The sequence below is a fragment of the Bos mutus genome, chromosome 21 (genome assembly GCF_027580195.1).
Source record: "Bos mutus isolate GX-2022 chromosome 21, NWIPB_WYAK_1.1, whole genome shotgun sequence".
In the NCBI taxonomy this organism is placed as follows: domain Eukaryota; kingdom Metazoa; phylum Chordata; class Mammalia; order Artiodactyla; family Bovidae; genus Bos; species Bos mutus.
Window position 1 is genome coordinate 4,847,749 of NC_091637.1, and position 12,273 is coordinate 4,860,021.

At 49.6% G+C, this 12,273-nt stretch overlaps 1 protein-coding gene across 1 annotated transcript in view; it reads right to left on the minus strand.

The window, feature by feature from the left end:
• The window catches only part of LRRK1 (leucine rich repeat kinase 1), a 135,103-nt gene that overhangs the window by 37,540 nt on the left and 85,290 nt on the right, over positions 1–12,273 (minus strand). The window contains 7 exon segments of the mRNA XM_005888961.3: positions 585–714; positions 5,920–5,996; positions 7,004–7,116; positions 8,289–8,426; positions 9,404–9,567; positions 9,662–9,789; positions 10,840–11,066. Of these exon segments, the coding sequence (XP_005889023.2) occupies positions 585–714; positions 5,920–5,996; positions 7,004–7,116; positions 8,289–8,426; positions 9,404–9,567; positions 9,662–9,789; positions 10,840–11,066 (977 nt within the window).

Sequence of the window (12,273 nt, forward strand, 5' to 3'; positions counted from 1 at the left end):
CCACTCCAGTATTCTCGCCTAGAAAATTCCATGGACAGAGGAACCTGGCGGGCAACAGTCCATGGAGCTGCAAAGAATCAGACTGTGCAACTGAACACGCATGCTTTTCCAAAGCCTTTTCCCCTGGGAAGCCAGTGCTACAATGGCAGCTCTGTCTTCTGCAAATCCCCATGGGTTAGAACAGGGTCCCTCCCCCAACTTGCCCATCTCTTCAATTAATTACACTGTCATAAAGATGATCGCTTCCTCTTTGAGACAAGGCAACGTAGCCTGAATTATTTTGCACACTGTCTGAATCCTTCAGCACTACTGGGCAGTAGGTACTCAGTGAATGAAAGGATGGATGATTGAGCCGCTCTTCCCATTACAAATGAGTGAAACAGCAAAGGAAGACGTCCTTGCACAGCCACCCCTACCTCCCCCTCCCCTACCTCTTTGACTAAGTCGGGCTCTGAAAATCCAACTGCTGCTTCTTGGTATGTAGATAATGTCTCCCTGGCTCCCGTGTCCTTGGATGGTTCACACAAGGACATTCTGCTTCCTGGGCTGAAGGGCCGGTGCAGCGGCACTGGCTGTGTACTTACTTCCCCAAGTAGAGTTCTGATAAGCTCTTCAGTAGGCAAACTGAGGGTGGGACTGCATCCAGGTGGTTGTCGTTCAGACAGAGGACTTCCAAAGACTCACTTAGGAAGGCGGGAAATTCAAGTACACACGCTGCAAAGAAATGGCGAAGCAGACTGTACATTGGAAGAGAATTCTGGGCCATGACAGCATGGAGGCCAGGTGGGTGCATGCACTGGTATAACCTCTAGAGGGTATCTTGACAAATCTATCAGAATGAGGTGCTCATCTCACCGACCCAGGGATTCCAACTCTAGGAAACGGTCCTACGGACATCCTAGCATGTGTGGCAAAGATGTGAGAACAAGGACGCTCAGTGGCACAGTTTGCAGTAACAAAGGTAGAAGACAGCTTGTATGTCCACCCACAAGGAGTTGGTTAAATGAATAATGGGATTCTATACAATTATTACAAAGCACGGGGTGGGTCTACATGTATAGGTATGAAGAGATACACAAGAGATACTGGTAAATCAAAAAAGCAAGGTGTGGAAGCAGATATCTAGAAGCCTAAATTTGTGTACCATAAAAAGTGTACAGACATGTGAAAAAGCAGCCCCCCATGCACTTAGATATGTTATATGCATGTGTGCATGATTATGCACGCTATATGATGCTATGTGCATGTGTACACAACACACATGCCTACATGCTACTTTTGTTACATGAAGTTATGTGCATGCACATGTTATATACATGCACACATATACCACACACACATTAATATGTATACATGTTACGTGTTATCACCATGTGTATATACACTACAAATACATACATTACATATGTGTTACAGTGCATGTCAGACACAAATGCAATTGCTACCACAGACATGTTAAGTTCCGTAGTTCTCTCTGGAGAAGATCACTGATGTAACTGAGCAGGACCCTATGGGGCTTTCCCAGAATAGCCCACCCCAACCCCAAGTCCTCTACTCGCCTCTTGTCTGTCGAAAAACTGGGGCCTTCTAGGCTTCCCCAGCTCAAAAGAGTACTTTTCATCAGAGAAGTTGAGAAAGTACAGAAACAAAGGAAAACAGCCAAGCAAGCCAAAATAATAATAATTCATCCATTAAGCAAAGTCAAGGAGCTTTAGTTCCTCCTCAAGGGCTATAGAGAATATTCTGAGTCATGAATATTTCGAGCTGTTTTTCAGTCTGAGACCCCCGGCAGGTGGAAGCAGTTAACTGCGTGCTGTAGACAAGCACGTAGACCCCAGACTGGTCGGAACCACAAAGTGGATGCTGACTCCCGACCACCAATCAGTCAGGTGAATGTCCGTGAGCTGCTCCCACCCCCGCAATCCCCCTCCCTCGCCCTGTCTTTAGAAACCTTTCCCTGAGAACCTTTGGGGAGTTCAAGCCCATGAGCACTAGCTGCCTGGACAGCTTGCTTGCCTAGACAGGCACCTGCAAGAAACGCTGCACTTGCCTTCGCCACGACCCGGCGTCGCTACGTGGTCTTTGCTGGACACGGGTGAGTGGACCCGAGTTCAGTTTGGTAACACTGGAAGACTGACCATTCACTCCACACCCTTGGGTGCAGTTCAGAAATTCTGTTTACCGTATATTAATGCATTTATTACTTCTTCAATTGAAAAAAAGCTAGTTAACTGAAAAATAATAATGTGGACTTGGTTTTTATGCTTCCAAGGAACAAGTCAACTCTCTAGTACATTTAAGTGATTTCAGTAATTATGCTGGTTTTGAGGATCCTATTAAAATTACAGCAAATTTGCTGTTTCTACCGCACCAGAGTGTATGAGTTGAGAAAGAACGTGGGGAAAGCTTGGAAACTGATAGGAATCAGAGGGTCGGATTGCAACAGAATCTCTGAAGCGCCTTCTCCTCTCTCCTGAGGCAGGGAGAATGGGGGCAGGTGAGCACCCCCTTGAGGGTCCCTTTCAGCTCAAATTCAAGATAAAACAACTGCCTCAAAGCCCTCTCAAGCCAGGTCTCAGCCAGGTCTCTGCCAGACACACAAGATAGAGAAGCTGGAATTCTTTTGTGGGGCTGAAATGATGCCTCTGCCCTGGATCACAGCTCCTCCCTTAACTCTGGCTTTTCTCCACACATGTAGACGCAGTCTCAATGGTAACAGGGTAACCTGGCATCAGAGAATGTTCTGGGAGAGACGATAACAGAATACTGATATTGGCGCCTGGATAGTTTGCCCAGCTAATACCACATGAATGGGATTCAACACAGTGGCCCCTACAGAAATAAATATACAACAGACTCTTAAGGACAGCTTTGTTCTTAATCCTTGTTCTATAAGAAAAATGTTCAAAAAGTGTTGATTTTTTTTAAATGAACAAGAATGATCAACTTCACCCTGCCCTAATTTGCATGAAAAAAAAAAAAACATCAAGAAAGACCCACTTTCTTCCCAGAGAACATGTTCTAAACACATGGCCTCTGTAGTTTCCATATTTAGTTTCACCTTGGCGTTTAAGAAGCCTCTTTAAGAAACAGACAGATGGAATAGGGACTTGTCCTCTAAACAGAGACAACACCTGTCACAGACCTCTTGGCCCAGAATGGAAACTCTGAAAACCGGGCTGGGCAGAGAGCACAGCTCGAGGTATTTATGAACTGTAATTACTTATTCAAACGTTATTTATGACTCAGCTGGTCTGAATTTTACTGCAAAAATGGCCATCCAAATTATTTTTGGACAAGACCACTGCGCCAAAGTGACTACTTGAATGTACATAAATCTACTTGGAGTTTTCTATCCATCTTCAAACAAGTAAAGATGATGCCTTTCCCCAGGTCAATAGCCCGAGAGAACAACCCTCCTAGGAAAAGCATCTCTCCCTTTCTCCCGGGCACGGGCCTCAACTCTCCAGATAAAATCACAAAATCACAGGGCTCTTGTTGCGTGCGCACAGCACAGCGCCCCCATCGCTGCCAGGGAGCCTCCCAAGGGCTGGGTCCTCCCCAGCTCCAGCCACGCCCCTCCTGGCCACCGCAGGGCCACTTTTCAGGGCATGGTGCGTGTTTCTGCCCCGCTGGGCCCCGTGTGCCTCTGGTCTTGCACTCTGGTGGTTTCATGAAAAAGCGGCTGGTCCCCGGGGAGTGCTGGTCCACCTCCTGAGGCGCCGGCACGGTCTGCCTTTCTGGACTAGAGACACCCTCCTAGTCCACTCCAACCCCCGAGGCTTGGCCTGCCTCAGTGGGAGTGCAGCTGAGGTCCACCAGCAGCCCTTCTCCTGCCTGTCAGCCTGTTTGGGTTCCATGAGACAAAAAATGCTTGCTTTTCCTTCCTTCCAAGTGAAATCCTCAGGTCTGGACTCAATTTCCAAAGTCCTAAGGCTCTTTGTTTTGAAAAGGATCAGTTATGAAATTCCAAATTGCATTTCCCTAGTAGCGAGGTTCGAGGCCTTTCTGTTTCTTCCTGGGCCATCTGGACTTCCTTTCCTGTGAACTGTTTATATCCATTGCCCAGTTTCTGCCTATTGGGTTGACTTTAAAAAAAAAGTCAATTTGTAAGCCGTCTTTGTATATTAGGGACTTAAGCCAGTTTATGTTGCAACAATTTTTGTTGCAAATATTTCCTCTTGGTCTGTTTGCATTATGACTTTGCTTACGATGCCTTTTATTGAACAAAGTTTTCCCATTTTTTTACAATGCTAAAGATTTTGCTTTTTAAAAAATTACTCTTGGATTTCCATCTGCCTACACTCAAATTATATATTTATGCTCTTAAATGTTATTTTCTTTTTTCTTTTATGCTTCAAGCTGCATGGAGCTTATCTCCATCTGCATGGAGATATTTGTAACTGATGTAAGGTGGGCACCTCATGCTGTGTTTTCCCTTGTTTCAGCTGGACAAGCAGTTATATCAGCACTATTTATTAAAACAATAAAACATTCTTTTGCCCACTGAATTGAAATGCCACTTGTGTCATACTAAATTTCTATTTTTGGACTCTTCTCTGTTTCACTATGATACATTCTTTTTTCAATCATATATAATCAGCAAAAAAGGGCAACAGGTAGGTGGACTGTTTAGTTCACCTCCTGTAAATGTGTCTTGGCCTCTGTGGCATTCTTATTCCCACCTGACACCACCTACACTTAAAAAGCAGTTGTCAAGATAGATCAATCAAGCTGAAGAAAAAAGTTACATTACGCCTAAAATAACCTAAATATTGGTTCCATTGGATAGTATCCACAGGGATATATCTGTGAGTGTTGACGGCTTTAGAACTCCTGACTTTCAGATTAAAAAAGAGGGCTGGTGACTGAACGAGAGGGACAGTCCACACCTCTCGCTGTACCCTACAGAAATCAAGAACTAAAAGAACTATTTTCCTAGAAACGTTCTCTGCTGAACTGGCCTTGTCACGTGGCCAGTCCCAACCCTCTAGAAAAGGTACTGTTTCTGATGAGTCTGGAGGAAGACCTCGAGCTCCTCTAGAGCCTCAGTGTAGCTAGGACAGCCTGCAGGACCCAGGACCGTGGTGTTTCCACGGGCGCCTCACAGGAAGCCGTGGTGTGGAGGCAGGACAGCAATGCCCCCAGGCCCAGGGCCGACACTCACGGTGCTGGCCTGGCTCCCCCGCTCAGCAGCCCCTGCCCACATCAGTTACCCCTGTGCTCAGACTGAATCGGGTCCCTCACATCCGTGAGTGGGGGCCCTGACCCCCAGCGCAATGGCATTAGGAGACGAAGTCTTTGGAAGGTGACCAAGTTTAGATGAGCTCATGAGGGTGGCCCCACAATGGTGTTACCGTCCTTATAAGAAGAGACATCGGTGGGCTCTCTCTGCCATAGGAGGACAGAGCAAGAAGGCAGCTGTCTGTAGGCCAGAAAGAGAGCCTTCACCAGAAACTCACTGTGCACCCTGACCTTGGACTTCCAGCCTCCAAAACCGAGAGAAAATCTGTTTCCGTTGGTTAAGCCACCCAGTCAGTGGTGCTGTGCTATGGAAGCCTGAATTAAAGACACTCCGGAGGCTCAGTTTCCTCATTGGCAAGATGGAAAGTCACAACCCACGTCATGCTGTGATGGTTACAGAGAGACTGACACATGCAAGGTATCTAAGGCAGTTCTCACACAGCAGGCCATCCATACGCGGGAGCTGCTAGACGTACTGGGCTGCAAACAGGAAAGCGGGGTGTGGGACACAGATTGGCCATCTGGGTGACACGAGCCACGGGCACAGTCAGGAGCCCGGATCAAGCACAGGCGTCTCTGGCATTCCACCGGGCACTGCAGGCGAGAGCCCACTGGAGCCGTCTCCCTGCAGGGGCCCCCCCCAGCCCTCTCACCTCCCGGCGGCAACACACACACCTGCCTCCGTCCCCGAACGCTGGCGGCCTCTGGTGGTGAAAAAGGAAATGCGCTTTGTTTTAAGGACGTCTTCATTTCTGTAGGGGAGAAACGTCCAGGTTTGAGGAAAGCATGGCAAAGACATTTCTTCTTGGGCTGTGACTATGCAATGGCACGCAGAAAGAAGGGAGAAAATACCCCCAGAAGGGTGCTGGGGCCCCTGCAGCCGATGTGCAAGCGTGGACAGCCACTGTCTGCTAACTACACCAGCTGTGCTCACAAGTCTTTTGGGAAAAAAAAAAAAAAAAAAAAAAGAGAAGATAACGTAATGCCAGCAGGACTGGTGGTTTCCACTCCTGAGCTTTTCCGTCTCAGGCAGGGCAAGCCTGGCAGGAAGGCCCGCTCCAGGGGCTGCTGCTTTTCTCTGCACTGGGGGAGCTCTTTCAGAGGGGTGAGTCCCACTGAGATGCTGCAGCGGTGGCCCTCAGCCAGTGAACTAAGGAAGCTGGGCTTCCTAAGGAGACCTTGGAGGGTACGTTTTATTCAGTCTACACATACTGGCTAGTGACTGGCAAAAACTTTTGAACAGAAGGACAACTGAGGCTGATACAGGGAGAGTCTCCAGGAGTCTTTAAATATTGGCAACTGTAGGGTACTGTGCTGGGCTGAATGGTGTCCCACCCATTCTCATGTTGAAGTCCTAACCCCCAGCATCTGAGAATGTGAAGTATTTGGAGACACGGCCTTTAAGTAGGTTGTCCAGTTAAGATGAGGTCATGAACGTGGGCCTGGATCCAGTCTGCCTGGTGTCCTTACAAGAAGAGGCGATCAGGACACAGACGGCACGGGGGAGACTGCGTCGACACAGGGTCCGCTGTCTGCGTGCCGAGGAGAGGCCCCGGGAGACACCAGCCCTGCTGCTACCTCCCTCTCAGGCTTCCAGCTTCCGGAACTGGGGGAGGATCCACGCCTATTGTTTCAGCTGCCTGGTCAACAGACTTTGTCATGGCCGTTCAGCGAGCCCGCAGGGATGCCATCCCACGGGTCTGTGACTGGGCTCACACACACATCTGAGAGCTCACCGGGGACAGAGACCCCTGCTTACTTGCCAAAGTGATTTCTGGAGAGATCCAGGGTTTTGAGCTGTCTGCAGGTCCACTTCTCTTGAGGTGGGAGTGCCACCAGCTGGTTTCCCTGTAACTTCAAGAACATGAGGGCCTACGGCAGAGGGAGAGAGGGCAAAGGTGATGTCAGACACCACAGGGGTGGAGGAACAGAAGGGAAACCAAACGGCTATAACCAATTCACTCTCACAGGGATTCCAACAGTGAGGGGCCTCACAGAGTCTTCAGACTCCTGACATCATAGCAGAAAGGGCAAATGGGACAGTTAATAGATCCTTCCCTTCAGATCAAGGTGAGGCAATTATTCCAGAATGAAAGGAATGAATTGACACTTCTTAAGAGTGACGATTACTTGTGGACCCATCCCGGGTATAGCAGAAGAGTCTGAGGCCCTGGAGGCCACAGTGCCAGGGCAGGAAGGGTGGGCAGAGCATGATGGCTCCCTGGGCTGGCCCAGGTGACACCCTGGACAGGGGTCGGGTAGCGGCAGCAACACTGAGGGTGACCCGCTCGGGTCACGGAACCTCTGCCAGCTTGACACGGACTCCTCTGGGGTGATGGAGAGTTCCCCACCCAGGCCTGGCTCTGCGCACCAAGTGGTGACTAGGACTCACGCTCTGCTTTCAGAGGTTCCCACTGGGCACCAAGTGGTGACTAGGACCCATGCTGCGCTTTCAGAGGTTCCCACTGGGCACCCCATGCTGCACTTTCAGAGGTTCCCACTGGGCACCAAGTGGTGAATAGGACCCATGCTGCACTTTCAGAGGTTCCCACCGGAGCAGGAAAAGCAGACAGGTCTGGGAACAGCCCTGCTGGGACACACACAGCCAGGGCTCTGGCACAGGACATTTCCTGAGTTCACGCCCAGCAATTCCAGTTCTTCCGCTTCCGGGCAGGGAGCAGGGACACGACGGCAGTGCCACCGGAGCCTTGTGCGCCAACGGGCCTGGTGGGCCCACTCGTGCGCTGGGAAGGAACAAAGCCACAGAAGGTCCAAGGGGCTGCTGGGCTGTGCTTACTGTCAACATTAAAGAAAATCCTGGAAATAAAAACCCACCATCCCACTTCCTCCCAGAGCTGCTGTCATTTTGCACATTTCCTCTCAATCTTTGCACACAACCATGCGTGATCTTGACGGTTAAACTTTTCTTTCAACTTATTTTTTCTTTGTCTCAAAAGCTCTGAAGAAGTACAAAGAACTGCAACATGGAGTGGTTTTCTTACAAAAGCTGAAAATGAGAAATAAGATGCTATTACTTGACTCACATCAAGCTGGAAAAGTCCCAGGGGAACTTCTTTCAGTGCGTTTTCTGAGAAGTCCACATCCTTCAAGTGGTTCTTCCAAAACACAGCCATTTTGTCTGGTAGAGACTCCAGGGCATTTTTGGATGCTTTGCAACATTTCTAGGAGTATGACAATAAAGAGAATTAATCAGCTTTTTAAAGGCAGGGGTTTCTATGAGAAAGACTTTCCAAATTTAATGTTAAAAATAAGACCATTACAAAAACCTCTGTAATAAATACAATTCAGCTAATTAAGAGGCTACAGACTATTCCTGGGCTTCCCTAGTGGCTCAGCGGTAAAGAACCCACTCCAATATTCTTGCCAGGAAGTCTTCATGGACAGAGGAGCCTGGTGGGCTACAGTCGATGGGGTCAAAAAGAGTCAGACTCGACTGAAGCGACTGAGCACACACGCATGCAGACTCTCCTTGCCCTGTTTTCCTGTCCTTGCTCCAAGGAACGGGTGGGAAAGGTTTCCTGGGGAGACCAAGGTGGCTCGTGGTCTTCTCCCTTCCCCCAGGACACCTGGCCCATTGTCCTTGAAAATAACGGGACGATTCAGGACAGTGTTCTGCAGAGGAGCCTACACCCCACACGCATATATATTTAAACTAGAAATATTAATGTTAGGAATGGAGAATTTCCATATTTTCTGTTAAAAATAACAGCAAGAAAACACAAATATACTTTATGCTGTCCCATCTGTTTTAACAAGCAAACTTGCCAAGAAACAAAACCACCATTTGAAGGGGAGTGCTATGCATGCAGACTACGCCTTCTCTCCTTCATTCTTATTTTATGGTTGTCCTAAGGAATGGCCTCGCGTTTTTGGATAGAACTCGACCCGGGCCATCCCATTTGCAGGCTGTAGCTGTGGAAAGTCTCGTAGGTGCTATGGTGCCGATCTCAAACCCAAAGCCGGAGGGGCTGGCTCTCAGGTGAGTTACCTGCCTGAGACCCTCAGCTGCTAGATGCTGAGTGACAGACACGCTCATCTATAACATGGGACAACTCTGCACAGCGAGGGGAGGAGCACGGTGCACCCTCAGCGCTGTGGGACTGACCGCTTCCTTCACGGTTTCTGACAAGTTACTAACCAAAGGGCAAGCCCAGGCATCTGGAAACGCCTTCAGGTTATTTCTGGAGACGTTTAGACAACTGAGCGATTTGAAAGAATGGAGGAAAAGTGCAGGGAGTTCTGTCAGTTTGTTGTCAGAAACATCAAGCTCCTGTAGCTTCCGTAAACCAATCCAGTTCGTGGCTAGGAGAAAATAAGAGGGATGAATTAGTAAAAAATATATCCCAATCAAGAAGAAAATGTCAAAGTATATCAGGTTACTGATGATGAAACATACCACTCTCTTCTTCAAACAATTTTTCCAAATAGTTTTTTGAAGCCGTCAGTTTTTGAAGTTTTGAGAGATGCAGGAATCCTGGTGGGAGGTGGGACAACTTGTTGCTGGAAATGTCAATTTCAAGTAGCCTATAGTTGGGAAAGAAGGAAGTCAAGGCATCGGAAGCAAGCCGTGGCTGCGTATTTCTCTGTAAACACGTGTCTTCTCCTGGCACAAGGATAAGGAAGCATGGAAACACCAACGTGACTTTTGTTAATTGTGTTGCTGTCACTATGTTGAGTGTAGAAAGAAGACCAGAGCTCTTTGGTCGGCCCGGGTCTCACGCACCAGTAGGGATGTAACCTTTTTCACGTATGTGATAACAGAACAAGCTGGTGTCCTGAAGCTACTGCAAGTCCAGAGAGCCGTGCTTTGTAACCTTTGGACTCTCGGGGGTGCCCCACTTAAGGACCCCCCACTCCATGGCACTTGTTTAATTTTTTGTACGGGGCTTCTTTCTCAAGAGTTACTGCTGACCCTATGCTCTTATCAACATTCTTTTCCTCACTTCACTTAGAGCCTTAGCTTTTGAAATCAGCTCACATCCCATATGGAACGAGGGCTTACAGGCATGATCATCAGTACATCAGGGAAGGGAAGGTCCTTCCCCTCCCCGTGCAGCCTCAGCAGGGGGCTTGGGTGTCTTCCCAAGGCCTCCCAGAAAAAGAGACAGGAGCTGCCCACACTGTCAGACCATGGCCAGAGTCCTGTGCAGTTAACTGCTTCTTGGAGGCCCTGCTCACTTTCCTTGGGAGGTAGGCCAAAAGCCGGGGTGTCTGGGCCCCATTGCTTCCACCAGCCCCCTTCCTCTGATGCCTGCCTGCAAGGACCAAGACTGGGCATTGTGGGCTGGCAGGCCTGCATAGCTGCAAAGAGCAGTGGACACGTGGGTCAGACAAACCACCCTGTCAGAACTCTCTGTGTTCACGTGGACAGCAGGCCGGGACCTTGTGCCCAAGAGCTTGCTAAAGGCACGGACAACTTCCTTCTCTCATTTTAGCTGAAAATCTGTTTTCCAAAGCACCAGCTACAATCAGGGAGCACGCCTGCAGGAAGCAGACGCTGCAGGCAGAGGGTGTGGGGGCAGCCAGGCTCACAGGGCGAGGGCCCCCCACTGGGGCCGCGGGGCAGGAGCCCACCTGGAACAGATGATTTCATCTGATGACTGCACGCTGGGCAGCTCCCCCAGGTGGTTGTCTGAGAGGTTCAGCTTCCGGAGGTTGATGAGGCCCCAGGGGACGACTGAGGGGAGGGACGCCAGGCAGTTGGCAGAAAGATCCAGCTCTGTGATCTGGCAGGAGATGTCGATGAGCCAGTCCAGATCCACCCAGGGCAGCTTGAGGTGGGACCACTTCACACGCAGAGCCTGGGTGTTGGAGAAATGGGCAAAGCACACGCCAGTGATAAACCCAGGGCTCACGCAGACTTGGAATAAAGCAATGGTTTATCCAAGTGTGAGTCTGTCTGCTCATCTCAGCAGAGTCCTGAGAGATCGGGAGCACTGGGAGCACACTGTCACTTGGGGGCACCTGTATCCTCGAGGGGATCTCTGCAGACACAGCAACGTGCTCTCCAGACACGAGAGGGAGCACGTGGGCTTCGCGTCACCTCTGAGAGGGCTGATCACAGCCGGGCGGGACACACAGCAGGAATGGCCCCTGCTTTGTGCAGAAGAGGCCACCCCAACTTGGAGGACCCTCCCCAGCCTGCAGAAGAAGGCGGAGACCCAAACCTGCGTCTTCTCCCTTCAGGGCACTCTTCCCCGTGATTAGGGCAAGAAGCGCCTGCACGTGCTCACACCCTGTGGGGTGCTTTGTGGATGCACCGCTTCCAGAGTGAGCCGCAACACACAGGCAACAGCCAGACCACATGCGAAAAGAAGACTTTGACCCACAACCTGCAGCCTACCTGCAACCACAGCCTACCAGGACACTAATAACCCCTCATCTAAACTGGAAGGAGGGACAAAGCTAGAGAAGTGGTTACTTCTCAGTCGAGTCCGGAGGTTTGGGGCCAACCGTTACAGAAGTTACCCTGTAACTTCCTGGACTGTTACTAGGTGTTGTAGTGAGTCAGGGGTGGGGCCTGGCATTTGGCATTTCCTTCAAGCTCCCAGGTGATGCCAGAGCTGCTGGTCTAAGGAACATACTCTGGGAAGGAAGAGACTGAACTTGACCTAGAGTTTGACTCATTCTATTTAAAGAAATAAAATATAAATTATATGATCCTTTCTTTCAGGTGAGAAAGGTTCTCTAGCCCTAGGCTAAGACAACTGCTATGACTAATTAGGGAAAGTCAAACATGCTCCCCCAACCAGTTATGAAGGATGCCCCCTTCTAGGTCACCACCTCCAGCTTGCCCACCCAACAGCCTCCAGACAGGGCACACCCGACGGCTTGCCCTTGTCCGTGATAAAGCCTCTCCACTCCTCTGACAAAAGGCTAGCGACAGTGGCTGACTCGCTGCCGAAAGCGCTGAATAAATCTCCTTTGCTTTTCTCATTTGGTTGGGTCAGAAAGGCCAGCAGCTTGCTGGCACATGGTGGTAAGTGGGATCTGGTGAAGTGTTCATGA